The 18387-nt window shown below is 38.0% G+C and overlaps 1 protein-coding gene across 1 annotated transcript in view; it reads right to left on the bottom strand.

Moving 5' to 3' along the window:
- Positions 1-18387, bottom strand: part of LOC123683178 (cytochrome P450 4C1-like) — a 28246-nt gene extending 9859 nt beyond the window's left edge. The window contains exons 1-3 of the mRNA XM_045622089.1: positions 18165-18387; positions 2912-3021; positions 619-709 (exon numbers count right to left, since the gene is read on the bottom strand). Of these exons, the coding sequence (XP_045478045.1) occupies positions 619-709; positions 2912-3021; positions 18165-18330 (367 nt within the window). The 5' untranslated portion in view covers positions 18331-18387. The remainder of the gene's footprint in view (positions 1-618; positions 710-2911; positions 3022-18164) is intronic.

An 18387-nucleotide genomic window follows, 5' to 3' on the forward strand; every position in this document is an offset into this window, starting at 1 on the left:
TGCGAAATCATTTCCTTCAGAACTCGCCGTATCATTACTGACTTTGAAAGTAAATTGAGGAATATATCTGATCGTGAAATATTCATCTTTTTTTACATAAGCCATAGAATTTTGCCAAACATCAGAGTCGAAATCATTAAAAACATCACGAACTAAAACTAAGTAAAAATGCATTTCAATAAAACCGCTATGGACAACACTGGTCTATGCGAATCATTAGGAAGTAATTAATAAGTGATAGATGCAGCCAATGAGTGTAACCAAAAACGCCCCCGAAGTGGAACGGGGAATATTCAGCCAATAAGAAGAATCGAATCGGAACATTCTTGTTTCCAAGACGATTTGCTAAATACCAGGGTTTATTTGAGAGTATTGTTAGCAAAACTTGGACAATCCTTGTATAATTGAAATATTCTGGCTTCCTCTTTGGATATACTATACCTATTTATTTGCCCTCTAGCGCTCTAACGAAGACCAAAGTTTGTACAGTATCTTCTTTCTCTTTACGAATCAATAAGAACCCCATGAAAATCGCTGGTTGTATGGGATAGAATTTATAATTTCGTTTTGAACTGAGCAGTCACGTGGTGGTATTCCCTTTTAATGTTATGAACTCACCACTTGACAGGAGCAACCCCTCTTTCAACCAGTTCTTCAAATTATCATAAACTTCACTTTTAGTTGAATGTTTTTTAGTACTCATGAAAATCTAAAATCAATTTCACCTTAATAAAACAGTTTGCAGAATACATGAATTTATAATTTGAAATAATGAAAAATGGCGCAAATCATATTTATAAATATGGTGTCATGTCTCATATCTTCCACTACATTTCTACGTCAATTAACGACAGCTATTTCACTGACTTTGCTGATGTTTTCTGGAATAACTGTCGAATTTAGGCGAACAGATCGTTCACCATCGTCGGTGGTTCAGCAAGCCATCTTTGAACATGAAATGACCTGTATTAACCTAAGTAAGGCTTTCGATAGTGTAGAGTGTAGACCATGGGTTGAAGCTTAAAAAGCTGCATTACTGTGGTGTGAGAGGAAGGGCACTTGAACTGTTTAAATCTTATTTGTCGAACAGACACCAGGCTGTGAGGCGAAATAGTTCATAGTTCATAGTTTATTTATTTCCCTCAAAAAACCTTACAGGGCATGTCAAAATAATTGTATAGCATACAAGAGTAAAAATAACTTACAAAATATACATATATATATACATGTATAAAACAATTCGACATATAACATATAGAGACATACAGTCTGACCGACTAGAACCGATGAGACATAAACTCATCTATCGAATAAAAGGCATTCCTGGCAAGCAACGACTTGACCATCCTCTTGAAAGCTTCATCTCGAAGTGAGGTGACCCCTTCTGGAAGTTTATTATACATTTTCACTCCGTGGAAAATGTAGTTATTCTGCGTCCTCTTCAGTCGATGCATGGGGATAACAATTTTGTCTCTGGTTCTTGTTTGGTGGTCATGTACAGCGGAGTGCTTCAAAAGGGTGTTCTTATGTTTATGGACATACAGGAGGCACTCGAGAATATGACAGCATGGAGCAGTGAGTATGCCATATCTCTTGAAATACGGCCTGCAGCTGGTCATCCGATCAACCCCAAACATCACTCTTAGGGCATACTTCTGCTTTATGAAGATCCTATCAGCATCGGGAGACGACCCCCAGAGGATTATACCGTAGGTCATTCTTCCATGGAATTGCGTGAAATAGGTGAGAAGCGCTTCTTTCTCAGTCAGTAAGTTCCTGATCTGTCTTATGGAGAATATAGCAGTCGAAAGCTTCTTACATAACTCATTTATATGTTGTGTCCAAGTCAAATTCCCTCCAATTGTTACTCCCAGTAGATTAATATTTTCAATGTTGTGGAATTTTGTAGTTATTACTAATTCCTGTGTTTTGTCCGTATTAACTTTTAACTCATTGTTGTTAAACCATTGAACAGCCCCTTCCATAGAATTAGCTGACTTATTTAGGAGTAACTTTCTATCCTTTGCTCTATTCAGGAATGAGACGTCATCGGCAAAAAGCACCTCTTCATCCGCCGTCACGCCATCCACTAGGTCGTCGATATAAATCAGAAACAAGAAATGGAGAGGTCTGCAGCCTTCAGGAGGTGGAATGTGGTGTGCCTCAGGGCTCGGTTCAAGACCCAGTCTTGTTCATCCTGTTCATCAATGATATTATATATTCGATAACATTCCAGCAGACAAAACATGTGCACTTCCATCCTTAACGAGTCAATGTCTAGATCAAGCTTGCTGAGAAAATAAAAATTAGCGAAGCTAGTGCCCAAAGTTGGTCTCAGTCAACGGTTTGTTCATGGATACTTCAAAAAATTGTTTTCACCAACAAAACGGATGAAGGCTCGAATATTGTATATTTAGGGGTAGAATTCGAGTCAAATCTGAGCTGGAAAAATCACATTACCAAGTTGTGTCGAAAGTTATCGACTTCTACCTTAATGATTAGAAAGATGAGAAAAATTTCCAATGCCAATTTTGCGAGGCTCGTATAGTACTCATCATTCCATAGTTTGGCCATGTATGGCATTATCCTGTGAGGTCAGAGTGCCCCACGTGAAATAAGTCACTTCGTACTTCCTTCAGCTAGAATAAAGAAAACTCAACAAGGACCTATTGCCATAGATTCGAACTGTGTAAGATGCATAGAAACTATGCATCTATGAACAGAACAATTATCGCAGTGCTGTTTCGCTTCCTACAATGCAATTATCGCTGTAATTTTCGATAATTGTTCTCCATATACATAGAATTTTTGACAGGAGGGAAATATTCATTGTAACTTCAGTTCAATTCATTTTGAATTAGGACTTTATTCTCCCCAAGCATGCAAAATCCTAAACTGATATTCTACCTACCTCACAGTCCTCAGGTGACACTATATTAACAGATATAGAGTGCAATATGCGCAGTCTATAGTGCGGATAAAATTCTTTTGCATAATTTCTCAATGATTGATGAATAACATCTGAAAAAAAAAGGAATATAAGATACAAGATATTATGAGTAATTGTGAATATTCGAACTACGTATAGAATCTTGACAAAATATAATTCAAATCGAATGACCGAGATAAAATGTTTTTTTTAACATAAATTCAGATATATGGTAATACAAAAAAAAATTATAACTTTTTCACCGGACTGATGAGGGCCGAAATCCCGAAACACGTGCCTACGATAGGCACTTTCCTTGAGGGATGGAGTTGGCCACCAAGATCTAGTGATTCATCGCCTTTGGATTTTTCGTGGGGTTTTGCGAAGCATTTTGTTTAAAATGATAATCCTCACAATCTAAAAACCAATTTTCGTCAGGGTATTGATGAGATATTACCCGAAATATGCCGGTAACTAAATGAAAATTACCTCAATAACCAAAGTGTAAGACATCCTGCGTAGGACTCTTAAATAATGTTGTATTCCATTCATAATGTCAAAGACTCATTATACTGAAATAAAAATTTGATCGATATTCTAAATCAAAGTTGTAACGAAGTGAAATTCGTTACTAGAATCACCCGGTATAATTTAGCCTAGGTTAAGAATTCAATGATTATTTTATTAGAATCACCTAGTATAATTTACCCAGGTTTAGAATTCAATAATTATTTTATTAGAATCACCCAGTATAATTTGCCCCAGGTTTAGAATTCCATCATTATTCTACCAGTCATCTGAGTGGGTGAAAATAAAATTTTAATTGAGAGCAGTGAAGGTATTTTTCGTCCAATTCAGAAATTTTCATTTGGAATAATTTCTGATTTATTTATTTAATGAAAATATAACGATGCAATTTAAAATATCAGCCTATGTATAAAAACTTCCGTGCGACACCGCTACAGACGTTATCTCTTCAATATGTTCTTTTTTACATGTTGTCGTTCGTTTTTCATATTCACACCGCCGATTTTGAGACTCGAAATTTTCCCCTTCCAACCGAGATTACAAGTGAAGTATTTCGGAAAAGGAGGATGATTCTTGCCGGTGTCTTCGAAGTATCAAGATATTTTCCGATTTACTCCTGTCGGCGTCTTCGAGCTATATATTTTCATAGTTATTGAGCGGATTTTCTTGAGTAACAATTTGAAGTTTAATTTTTAGTTTGCAATATTTCTTTTGAACGTTGGACGTTTTAGTGCCGTATTTTATATTCGTGAATTTGCACTTAGCCCGTACACGAAAAGAATTTGAGTTCGTGTAGTGAAGTGGGAAATTCTTAGGATTGGTAAGAACCGTTTTATTCCTGTCTGTATTATCGGTGACTTTCCTGTGTTCCATCGATACTTTCCGAGTGTGATTTATTTGTAATTTATTTTATTTCTAAGACCCAACTTTCTCAAGTGGAGTTTGTCTGTTCGGTTCCTTATTGCGAGCAACTCTTATTTGGAACTACCAGGCAAAACTCCTTATCTTGGGGAGAGGAGTCGTTTATTTCCGATCTCCGGATCACTGCGGTCTTTAAGGTTAATTACCCTGTCCGGTCCGACTCGAGTCGTTAATTGGTGGATGCGCCGAGGTATACCGTAAGTGAAATTTATTTCTTTGATCTTTCTTTCTCAAGTGGAGTTTGTCTGTCCGGTTCCTTATTGCGAGCAACTCTTATTTGGAACTACCAGGCAGAACTCCTTATCTTGAGGAGAGGGGTCGCTAATTTCCGATCTCCGGATCACTGCGGTGTTTTGGGCTAATTACCCTGTCCGGTCTGACTCGAGTCGTGAATTGGTGGATGCGCCACAGTATACCCTGAGTGAAATTTATTTCTTAGATCTTTCTTTCTCAAGTGGAGTTTGTCTGTCCGGTTCCTTATTGCGAGCAACTCTTATTTGGAACTACCAGGCAGAACTCCTTATCTTGAGGAGAGGGGTCGCTAATTTCCGATCTCCGGATCACAGCAGTGTTTTGGGCTAATTACCCTGTCCGGTCTGACTCGAGTCGTGAATTGGTGGATGCGCCACAGTATACCCTGAGTGAAATTTATTTCTTAGATCTTTCTTTCTCAAGTGGAGTTTGTCTGTCCGGTTCCTTATTGCGAGCAACTCTTATTTGGAACTACCAGGCAGAACTCCTTATCTTGAGGAGAGGGGTCGCTAATTTCCGATCTCCGGATCACTGCGGTGTTTTGGGCTAATTACCCTGTCCGGTCTGACTCGAGTCGTGAATTGGTGGATGCGCCACAGTATACCCTGAGTGAAATTTATTTCTTAGATCTTTCTTTCTCAAGTGGAGTTTGTCTGTCCGGTTCCTTATTGCGAGCAACTCTTATTTGGAACTACCAGGCAGAACTCCTTATCTTGAGGAGAGGGGTCGCTAATTTCCGATCTCCGGATCACTGCGGTATTTTGGGCTAATTACCCTGTCCGGTCTGACTCGAGTCGTGAATTGGTGGATGCGCCGAAGTATACCCTGAGTGAAATTTATTTCTTAGATCTTTCTTTCTCAAGTGGAGTTTGTCTGTCCGGTTCCTTATTGCGAGCAACTCTTATTTGGAACTACCAGGCAGAACTCCTTATCTTGAGGAGAGGGGTCGCTAATTTCCGATCTCCGAATCACAGCAGTGTTTTGGGCTAATTACCCTGTCCGGTCTGACTCGAGTCGTGAATTGGTGGATGCGCCACAGTATTCCCTGAGTGAAATTTATTTCTTAGATCTTTCTTTCTCAAGTGGAGTTTGTCTGTCCGGTTCCTTATTGCGAGCAACTCTTATTTGGAGCTACCAGGCAGAACTCCTTATCTTGAGGAGAGGGCTCGCTAATTTCCGATCTCCGGATCACAGCAACCTTTTCGGCGAATTACCCTGTCCGGTCTGACTCGAGTCTGGAATTGGTGGATGCGCCAGAGTATACCCCGAACGAAATTTATTTCTGAGATTTATTTTGGTGGATGCGCCGACAAATACCCTGATTGGAATCTGTTCCTAAGACCCAACTTTCTCAGGTGGAATCCGTGTGTCGGGTCCCTTATTGCGAGCAACTCTTATTTGGGACCACCAGACGGAATTCCTCATCTTGTGGAGAGGGGTCGCGTATTTCCGATTCACTGATCACCGTGGTCATTTCGGTGAGTCACCCTGCCCAGTCTGACTTAATATCAATTTTTGGTGGATGCGCCGATACAAGACCTGATTCGAAGATATTGTTCAGGCTTGCTGTTTCTAATAAAGAGGTATCGAACCGGACCGTACGGAACACAGGATAGGTAGTCATATCTGACTTATTAGACTGCATTTCACACGCCAATCTGCATGCTTTCCACGCTTGTCCGCACTTAACCGTTTTTATCATCGCTCAATTTGCTTGCTCACTGCTTACTCATTTCTGCTGCTTGATATACGCCACCTGCTCACCTCGCTTAGTTCTCGTTCCGTACCGTGTTGCATTGTAAATATTTGCTTTTGGTGTTTAGTAGCCTTTTGCATTATTGTATATATAGGATAGTATTGTATATAATTTGGTGTTGTACATAAGGGAACGGATATTGTTAAATATAGTGTGTTTCGTCAGGGTGTCTTTTATTTATCTCATAGACATTTACTGCCATTGAAGCGAAATAAATCACCACTGGTCAATCGCTCTTACCTTAGATTAAATCGAACCCTTCTCCAACTGTTTAAAAGCTACCCAGGGTCGATAATAGTGAGCGACGTAAGGAATTGCGACCTTATAAAACCTATCGCAATTGGCGCCCGAGGTAATATAGGAGAGAAATAGTAAACAATCATCAATTCGAAGAAAGTCGCCGTCACAAAGTGTTTTTATTTACTTCCACTTTCAGAACCACAAGTTCGATAACCCTTTATTATAAATATTTTTACAAGCGACCACAAATTGAAAAACATTTTTTTGTTAAATAATATAATATAATACAATATGTTTATTCAGAAAAAATTTGTGTATAGGTGAATAAATAATATATCACGCAAAAGGCAAGCCTTGAAAGCCAGAACAATCAATTGAGTTATATCTACATAAGAAGATATATGAAAATAAAAAACAAAGTAACAATTTTATCTGTAATCAACAAGAAATATAGTTCGCAAAAGACAGATAACATAAATATTATAAGACAATATAATATGACAAGGTTGGTGTGAAAGAACATGAACAATAAACATTCTTAACCCCTTAACGCTACCAACAAAAGCTGAACTCTCCCAAAAAAGAAAATTCGGGCGCAAGCAAACCCAGACAGAAAAGAGAGGTACCCTCTACATTCAGTAGTTGTGTGTATGTATTAGGTGTTTTTTTCGAGGTATATAACTTTAAGTTGGCATTACTGTTCGAGATGGCGACTTATTTAACAGCTGTCAAGTGATTTATTCTCAGTTTGGTTTGGCAATTCATCATGAATAGACTCACGCCTGAACAACTCTTGCAAATAGTGCAATTTTATTTCGAAAATAATGGTTCTGTGCGGAATACGTATCGCGCACTACGTCCATTTCATTTTGTTTAGCGATGAAGCGCACTTCTGGTTGAATGGCTACGTCAACAAACAAAACTGTCGCATTTGGAGTGAAGCTAATCCTCAAGTGTATGTCGAAACACCGTTACATCCAGAAAAACTGACTGTTTGGTGCGCTTTATGGGCTGGTGGAATCATTGGTCCGTACTTCTTCAAAAACGATGATGGCCAGAACGTTACAGTCAATGGTGATCGGTATAGAGCCATGATTACTAACTTTTTCATTCCTGAATTGAACAACCATGATGTCCAAGAGCTGTGGTTCCAACAAGACGGCGCAACATGTCACACAGCTCGTGCCACAATCGATTTATTGAGAAACACGTTTGATGACCGCCTAATTTCACGTTTTGGACCTGTGAATTGGCCTCCAAGATTTTGTGATTTAACACCGCTAGACTACTTTCTGTGGGGCTATGTAAAGTCATTGGTCTATGCGGATAAGCCACAAACCCTTGACCATTAGGAAGACAATATTCGCCATGTTATTGCCGATATACGGCTACAAATGTTGGAAAAAGTCATCGAAAAATTGGACGTCCAGATTGGACTACATCCGAACCAGCCGTGGCGGTCATATGCCAGAAATCATATTTAAAATGTAATGCCACAAGATTATCTTGCGGATAAATAAAATTCATGTCAATCGAATAATCCATCGTTGTTTTATTGCACTTCAAAGTTCTATAGCTCTAAAAAAAACACCCTTTACATATTATCAACGTCAACTCACTGGTGTACCCACAATCTAGGTTTTCCAGCCAACCCCTTCCTTAGTCTGGATTTAAAGAGCTTGAAGGTATTTATGCTCTTGAATTCTGGAGGGATTCGAGAATGAAATCTGGATGCCAGATACGAGTGGCACTTCTGGTTGATGTCAATGAATTGGATATTGATATTACACATTTTGAAATATTTTCCAATATGATGATAATACAGGCATTTTGAGTAGCCACCATGACAAACATCAATCAACAATTAATAATTTTTTCTTTTAAGACGAGGCTCGAAGATGCTATTCTAACGTGTATTATTGCAATAATACCGATGTTAAGCTAGGTTAGGGCTGCCATAAATGTTGGAACATCGACCGGGACAAGTGGCACAAAAATAGGTTAAAATACCACACAAAAATTAAAACCTCATCTGAAAGGAATTCATTCAATAATAATCCAGGATTTCTAGTAATATTGACTTTTTTGCACTTGGTAGTTGAATTATAACACATTCCCCAATAAAATAAGATTTATACAGACATATCCACTGAAATAATTTATAAAGAACAAAAATAATAACAACTCGCAGTAAAAACAATACAAAGTCGCAACAATAAACAAGTAGGTATGGTACCCTCATTTTTAGGCTTGATCCTCGGTGCCATTTTTTTTAGCCCATTTATATATTTCAAAGTTTTGGCCTATTCAATTAATTTTTTTCTCACATAAACATAAAATTCTTCGTTTGCCATTTTATACTGTAAGTTGTTCATCGTTCGACCCTTTCAGAAAATATCGAAAAATATTTGAAAATTTTAAGACCAATAGACTGCAAAGAAATTGACATCATATCGGCGGAAGTGGAAGCAGTATTGTGAAGTATGTGCAGTGGACAACCGATAGTTATGATGCTTTGGAAAAAAAATCACTAATGAAAAAAACTCGCCTCTATTTTACTTCGAAGTAAGTACCTATTTGTGTTATCCGCACTGACAGTGAAAATATTTTATATGGAAATATCAAAGTCCTCTAAGGATTCAATACAAAATAAAGTGATTGTATACGACGATTTATTTGGCCATGTGTCCAATTTTAATAATTTTATTATCAATCCTTCAGTTTCAGAAAAATAATGTTTGAGCAACGGAAACAGCATTTCAGCTTTATGATTACTGGAATCCGTTGAGATTCCATGAAAACAAATTTTGTCTCACCTACTCAATATAAGGAAATATGAATTCCAAAACGGTCAAATTACTGACCGGGACAATTGAATAACTGACCGGGACACGGGAACTCAATGGTCCAAACCGGGACATGTCCCGGCGTACCGGGACGTATGGCAGCCCTAAGCTAGGTTGACATGGGTAGTGCATTGCGTTCGATGATTTCACGCCTTTTTCACAGGCGACGAAACGACGTATATTCGTATCTCCAGAACCTATTTCGCAAATTTATGTTGTTTCTTCGTCGACACAAAGGGATGCCGACCAGCCCTGATGACTGCACATGTCCTTCTGCGTCAATCTAGATATTTATGACTATGATGAGGCTCCTTTTTGATGGGAATTAACTTTGTCGGTATTCCTGCCTGTTGTTTATGACCGAATTAAATCTCATTCCGAATTTCTAAACATGTGATTTTTGTTGATCAATCGCAAAACGTTTGTGGCTCTATTTTCATAGGACTTCTTTCATCCAAGGAATCTCGCTTTTTCGTTTTCTCTTGCCGTTAATATTTTCACAAAAGTTTTTGTCTGAGAATACTTTTATATAGTAAGGCTATATGCAGGGTATCCCGGGAAGAATTCGACAAATGGATACATAAATGGAGGTCATCATGGAGGAATCATATAAAGATCGCCATTTGCTATATACAGGGTGATGTTAATCTCATAAGTGAAATTTCACAGTTCAATAACTCTTTAACTATTCGACCGAATAATTTCAAATTTTGAAGAGTAGTCACTCTACTATCGCCTTCCTTCAATATTTCTGAAATCGCGAACAAATAAGATCCGGACTTTTTCTATTCTATTCTATTAACTCCGCTGTACCAGTCCCAAGCCTGGGGTCTCATCACTCAAGAGATGAGAAAGGAGGAGGGGGAGGAGTAACAACCTCGTTAAAAAACCTGAGTTCATCTGGCCCGGGTGATAGCACTCTGTGAGGGCTCCTACCTAGGATACAGGTAAACCGGTCAACGGCAGACAGGCCAGTTGAGATATTGCATTTCAAGTAGTCTGAAAGGCGGAAGAACCACAACTATAGGGAAGATTGATCTCTCGAGTTACGGAAATAACAATCAATCTAGTGGAAAACAACCATGAACAAAAATATCTGGTCCTCCAAGCCTGGGGGTTGGGGCGATGGGCCTGCTACCCATCACCTTTAAAAAAAAATCTACAAGCAAAAAATTCTAATCGAATGCCTCGGAAACGGACGGATTTACATCGGAAACGACATAAGCTTAGAAAAAGGACAACGATTTGTGGAACATGGAACGTACAGGGTCTATCTAGGAAGGTCAATGAAGTTGTGAGTGAGCTCAAACACTTGAGGGTCGATGTCGCTGTATTGACGGAGACAAAGAAGAAGGGCAGAGGATCGGAGAGCTGGGGTGACTATGACCACTTTTTTAGTGGAGTATCCAAAGATCAACGGGCGAAACGTGGAGTTTCGATTTTGGTCCACAAAAGATATAGGAAACTGATATCTAATTGGGAGCCTATTAACGAGAGGCTCATTAAGATCAACCTTATATTAAACGGATACCGAGTCACAGTATTGGGTGTTTATGCTCTAAATGAAGATGAAACAGTCAAGGAAAAAGACGACTTCTTCGAACAACTACATCAGGAGATAGGAAAAATCGGAACATCCAGAGAACTTATTATATTAGGAGACTTCAATGCAAGGGTTGGGAGAAAGAAAGGAAACCACGTCGTTGGAGGATTCGGTGAATCAACAGAAAATGATAATGGCAAAAGGTTAATATCGGTATGTGAACAAAACCAGCTAAAAATCTTGAATGGATTCTTCCAACACCGAGACATCCATAAGTTCACATGGACTCAAAATACGAAAAACCTGAAAAGTATCATTGATTATGTGATTACACGACAGAACTCCCGATTAATCTACGAGGACGTGAGGGTGAACAGAGGCATCTCTTGTGGAAGCGATCATTATTTTTTAAAGACCAGAATTACTGCCCCTTATGACAAGAAACTAAGCAAATCCCCTTCAGATTCCCAAAATGATACAGAATACGAAGTGCTATCGCCTATCCGATACAACTTGGAAGGATTCGATCACGAAAGCATCAAACTCCTATATAAACAGCGATTGGACACAAAATTGAACATTGAATATTTTGACACCATTGAGGAAGAATACCACCACTTAAAATCTTGCTTACACTCAGCGGCATCGGAAGCATTAGGCACTCGAAACCAACAGAGCAAACGAAGAAAACCATACTGGTGGGATGATGAAATAGAAGGTGAGATAGAGGCGAAACGAAGAGAATACCAGAAATACCTAAGTTCTGGAAAGGCTAATGACAGAGAAAGATACAAAATTCAACAGAAAAAGGTTAGGTATATGATCGCAAAGAAAAAGAATGATAAGTGGGAGAACACATGCCAGCGACTAAATGCCTACCTCGGGGGGAAAAGGAGTACTGAAAGCTGGAGAGTACTGAAGAAAATGAGGAACGACACAACTAAGGAAATCATTTCACCTATAACACCTAATGAATGGAAACAACATTTCGCTGACATGCTCAATGAAGATAGGCAAGAATTCACAACAACAGGCTATGCAGATGTTAACATAACAACTCAAGGAACACCAGTTACGATAAATACAAGAGAAGTTGAAGATGTATGTCGACAGTTGAAAAATGGTAGATCTCCCGGACCTGGTAACATCCCTGCTGAATTGATAAAGTATGGATCGGACAAACTGTATGAGAGGCTGAGAAATCTCTTTCAAAGGTATATAAACGAGTCAGCGGTGCCCAGTGAATGGAACACATCTTACATCACAACTATTCATAAAAAAGGCGACAAGAGTAGATGTGACAATTACCGTGGTATATCCGTCTCGAATACCTTGAGCAGGACCTACGGAAGAATCCTCAAAAAGCGGATAGAGGAAGAATACAGTCAAATGGAGGCAGAAGAACAGGCCGGTTTTAGAGCGGGCAGATCAACGATTGATCATCTTTTTACAGTCACTCAGTTCATTGAGAAGAAACTGTCCTTCAATCAAGAAGTACATTTGCTCTTTGTCGACCTTAAAAAAGCATACGATAGTGTACCGTTGGCGAAACTTTGGGAGATCTTGCAAGAAAGCAACATCAATGTGGAAGTACTCAAAGCTGTCAAATCGCTGTACGAGAATTATGGAGCGAAAGTTAAATTAGGAAATAAGCTCACTTCGAGATTCAGCGTGTCAAAAGGATTGAAGCAGGGATGCTGTTTGTCACCTTCATTATTCAAAATATACCTGGAACGAGCACTTAAGGTTTGGAAAAGCAAATGCCACAATATGGGTACTCCATTGGATGAGGAAACAACACTCTACACGCTTTCGTTTGCGGACGATCAAATTGTGATAGCCCAGGATGTAGATGACCTGAACTACATGACGCGCAAATTAGTAGAGGAGTATGCCAAATGGGGCCTGGAGGTGAACATCCAAAAGACACAATACTTGTGCATTGGTGGTGGTCGGCAGAGCTCTGATCCGGACCTGACTTTGTCTAGCTCTCAATCAATAAAACAGTGCAAGGCCTACAAATATCTGGGATTAAGAATATCGGAGGATGGAGTTCTCGATGAATCGATACGAGAAAGGAATACCCTCGGCAGGAGGGCGATATCGATGCTCAATGGTGTTTTATGGGATAAAAATATATCCAAAGAAAATAAAAAAAGGATTTACAACACAATTGTTAAGAGCATTGTAACATACAGCTCGGAAGTATGGCCAATAAAGGCTAAAACTGAAAAAATGCTCATGGCTACCGAGATGGACTTCTGGAGAAGATCGGCGGGCAGATCAAGAATGGAAAGAATTCGTAATGAAAGAATAAGAGAGATAATGGGTGTCAAAAGTAACATCGTGAATGACATCCGAACTAAACAGCTCATATGGTTTGGCCATGTACAGAGGATGCCGGACAATAGAATTCCGAAGAAAATCTTTAAATGGACCCCACAAGGACGTAGAAGAAGAGGAAGACCTAGAAAAAGTTGGAGGGAAGGCGTCGACAAAGAGATGAGAGACACCGACCTAGGCGAAGAACTGTGGAGAGACCGGGCCGAATGGCGATTAGAAATCGGAAGACGTCGGAGAACGTTTTGACCCGATACTTATATATACTTTTTCTATTTTCGGAAATATTGGATCACCCTGTACGTGCACTTTTCTCGAATTCGTAACCACAAATAATTAATTCATAGAGAAAATTCATAAACCAACACTGTGTGGAAAGTTGGTCCAGCACCTTTTGATTTTCGAAAAAAAAAAAATCGAAAATCCAAATGTGTTGGGCCAACTTTACTCACATCGAAAAATTGTGCTACACCCATGTAGAGGTAGGTATTCCGTAGAAATCTCAACAAGAAATTAATCAAAAACAAAAAAATTAGAAAAAGTTGAACCAGTTTTGGTCTTTTTTGACCGAGAATTGTTTTATACACTTTGATGTCTTGGATTTGTACACATATTTCAATCGAAAATTCCTGACGTCAAAGGAAATACTTTTTTCTTTTACCATTTTTCCGAATCGGCTCGGTTAAAAAAATATGAGCTGTTGAAAATCCATAAAAAAAATGTTATTTTCAGTTATATCTCGAAAATGGAATGGAATTGGTGGAGATGAATATGGTTTTTACTGACATGATGAATCTTTTCCGAACATGAAATTCCATCAAAGTCCGGTATACTAAGTGAGAAAAAAAACGAATCGAAAGAAATAGTAAAGAAAAAAGTGTTTCTTTCGACCTCGGTTCAAATATATGTACCAGCAAAGACTCACCCTGTATAGTTGGGCTATATACATATTTCTGCTGACTGATGTCTGTCAGATTTTCAAACAATTTACTGATAACTGATTTCCATCCTTTGAAGAAGAAGTAGAGTTATTTCTGAAAATCTGATCAGAACAAGACAACTGCACAAATGTAGCAAAAGTATCTGAAGCAATTTTCGCCGGAGAAAATACGAAAGTGCAGGACTAACTTTCTTCAATTTCTTTTACGGAAATGTCAGGGGCACAACTTCCCATAAGTGCAGCACAATTTTTTCACATATTTTCATAAGAAAAATCGAAATAGAGATGTGCTGGGATAAGTTTTTTTTTCTAATTTTTGAGTATTCCTGTGAAACCCAGAAAATTTATGACATAGACATAGGTGCTGGCCTGGCTTTTAATTGAATTTTGTGATATTCAGTACATGTACCTAAAATTTATCTCATCCGTTGAAACCCAATAAACATGTTTTGGGAAATATTTCCAAAATTGTGTGTAACAAAAAAAAATGTAATAAAGTATTACAAACCTAGTACAGAACAATTCAGTAAAAAAAAATCGAAAATTACCCTTGCCTTCTTCCACTATGGTCGCTCAAAGACCACGAAACACGTTAAATATCTAACATGTTTGAAGCTAGGTTGACATGGGTAGTGCATTGCGTTCAATGATTTTACGCCTTATTCACAGGCGACGAAACGACGTATATTTTGCAAATTTATGTTGTTTCTTCATCGGCACAAAGGGATGCCGACCAGCCCTGATGACTGCACATGTCTTTCTGCGTCAATCTAGATATTTATGACAATGATGCGGCTCCTTTTTGATGGGAATTAACTTTGTGGGTATTTCTGCCTGTTGTTTATGACCGAATTAAATCTCATTCCGAATTTCTAAACATGTGATTTCTGTTGATCAATGGCAAAACGTTTGTGGCTCTATTTTCATAGGACTTTTTTCATCCAAGGAATCTCGCTTTTTCGTTTTCTCTTGCCGTTAATATTTTCACAGAAGTTTTTGTCTGAGAATATTTTTATATAGTTAGGCTATATGCAGGGTATCCCGGGAAGAATGCGACAAAAGGATACATAAATGGAGGTCATCATATCAAGATCGCCATTTGCTATATACAGGTTGATGTTAATCTCATAAGTGACATTTCACAGTTCAATAACTCTTTAACTAATCGACCGAATAATTTCAAATTTTGAAGAGTAGTCACTCTACTATCGCCTTCCTTCAATATTTCTGAAATCGGGAACAAATCAGATCCGGACTTTTTCTATTTTTGGAAATATTGGATCACCCTGTATGTGCTTTATGATTTTATCTCGAATTTATAACCACAAATAATTAATTCATTGAGAAAATTCAAAAATCATTATTGCCACTGTCATACAGGGTGATCAATAAACATTGACTTATGAGTGGAATTTCATTGTGCGATAAACTTATCAGTAGAATTAAATTCGAAATTTGCAGATCGCAATTCCCGACGTCAAAGGAAATACCTTTTTCCTTTACCATTTTTCCGAATCGGCTCGGTTGAAAAGATATGGGCTGTTGGAAATCGGTGGAAAAAATTGAATTTTTAGTTATATCTTGCAAATGGAATGGAATCGGGCATGTACAAGCAAAGATTGCCATCCTTTGAAGAAAAAGTAGAGAGTTATTTCTAAAAATCTGACCAGAACAAGGCAACTGCACAAATGTAGCAAAAGTATCAGAAGCAATTTTGGCCGAAGAAAAACGAAAGTGCACGACTAACTTTCTTCAATTTTTTTTTTACGAAAATGTCAAGGGCACAACTTTCCATAAGTGCAGCACAAAATCGAAATACAGATGTGCTGAGATGAGTTTTTTTTCTAATTTTTGAGTATTCCTGTGAAAGACAGAAAATTTATGACTTCGGTGCTAGCCTGGCTTTTAATTGAATTCTGTGATATTTAGTATATGTACTAAAAATTTATTTCATCCGTTGAAACCCAATAAACATATTTTGGGAAATAGTTTCAAAGTCGTATGTAACAAAAAAAAAGTAACAAAGTATCACAAACCTAGTACAGCACAATTCAGTAAAAAAAATCGAAAATATCCCTTGTCTCCTTCCACTATAGTCGCTCAAAGACCACGAAACACGTTTAATATCTAACATGTTTGATATCCCATTTTACGTTCGTGCCGCCTTCGAAACCGTCCGTTTCGAGAATAGTTTCACAACTCCTCCGTTGACACGAGTCGACCTCCACACATAACCAACCTCGCTTGTGCTTCACTACCCGTGTCAACTAGGATAAATCGTTCATTTCGTGAATATCTGCACGACTCTTCCGTTGACACGGGTCGTTTTCCATGTATTCTTGAACCACAGCTGTGATCCACTAGCCCAGGGCCCCCGCAACCGCGCGTGCAACGCGTGCACCGCACGCAGGCGCCACTCTAAAAGGGCGCCAAAACCTCTTATAGACCGCATGAAGAACCGATGGACCAAAGGTTTTCGAAAAAGATTCTTTCAAATTTTTCAACAATTTTTTTTTCCAAACTTCTTTCTTGCAATTAATACATGTTTCCGAACGTCGCAATCGGCATGAAATAGCCAGATATTGGTTTACAAAAACGCATACTCGATGCTAATCCTAGGGCATTTTTTGCGCTATGTGCTGCACACAGCTTAAATTTAACTGAAAATGATGCTGCTAAGGTTTCAAATAAAACAGTGGACTCTTTTGATATTGTTAAAGAACTTTATATATATTTCTCTTCATCCACAAAAATATTGGAATGTTATAAAAAAGCATGATCCTCAGTTACGTCTAAAACCCCTAAGTGATACTAAATGGTCAAGTAGAATTGATGCTAAAGTTTCATTTTATTCAAATATGTCATAGCCTTTTAGAAAAACTTGCGGGAGCTGGAAAACTAGCGGCTATTCTTGAGATAGATCAAGGTTTTTCTCCATTATATACTGTAAGACGAAAGTGTAAACCAAAATTGTTCGATTATGAACAGACGGAAGATCCAAAAATCGCTTTTAAAATAAATTTTTTTTAGAAAATTATTGATCAAACACTAAGTTCCTTAAATAGTAGATAACGTTAACGTTTTTTGATTTATTTGTGATATTCTTAAATTAAATGACAAATATCTATTGAAATGCTGTCATGCTCTTCAACAAAAGCTTACTGATGACAGGAAAAAAAGAGACTGACGTGAAAGAAAATGATTCATTCAACGAGATAAAAGCCCTAAGATTGTTTTCATTATCTGAAGCGAAAATCCTCTTGAAATTCTACAATATATTTTTGAAAATAATCTAACTTCTTCTCTACCGAATCTTAGTATTGCCTCAAGAATCCTCCTCACTTTACCTGTGTCCTGTGTCTGTTGCTTCTGGTGAGAGATCATTCACTGAATTAAAAATTTTTAAAAACTATTTGAAGTCTACCAAGAAAGATTTTCATCGATTGGCAATCTTAGATATAGAGCAAGAGATACTCGATAAAATTGATTGATTGATAATATAAAAAAATTTGCAGCATTCAAATCTAGAAAAACATCCATTCAATTTCTGGATTGATCCTAATTATTATTATGCCTTTATGAATAATTTATAGGAGAATACAGCTTAAGTTTTGAAACACATTTGAAATGTATTATGTTACAAATAACACCATAAAGTTCTTAAGGCAATGAAGGTTGCTGATAGATTTTCAACCATTCTACACTAAATTCTCAACAAAATTAAAAAAAAAAAATTTCCGATTATACAGTAGTACTTTTCTCCACCTCCCCCCTTTAAGGGGCGCCAAAATATGTTCCGCACGCGGGCGTTGATGTCCCTTACGGGGGCCCTGCACTAGCCATGTCAACCTAGCTTAAGTGACACTAACCTGCGGTTTTAACGAGGACATGCATGTTTCCAAAAAGAGTGGTAGTATCCTTCGGATATTGAAACTTCAACATGTGTTTCAAAATTCTGTAATGTTTGTAACACCATTTTACTAGGATCAATAGTAAACCACACAAAAACGCAATAAACAAATTTGACGAAATCATTTCGATTCGGAATGAACCGGACTATGTATTACAATAAGTATCACCCTACAATCAATG

The sequence above is a fragment of the Harmonia axyridis genome, chromosome 6 (genome assembly GCF_914767665.1).
Source record: "Harmonia axyridis chromosome 6, icHarAxyr1.1, whole genome shotgun sequence".
Lineage (NCBI taxonomy): Eukaryota > Metazoa > Arthropoda > Insecta > Coleoptera > Coccinellidae > Harmonia > Harmonia axyridis.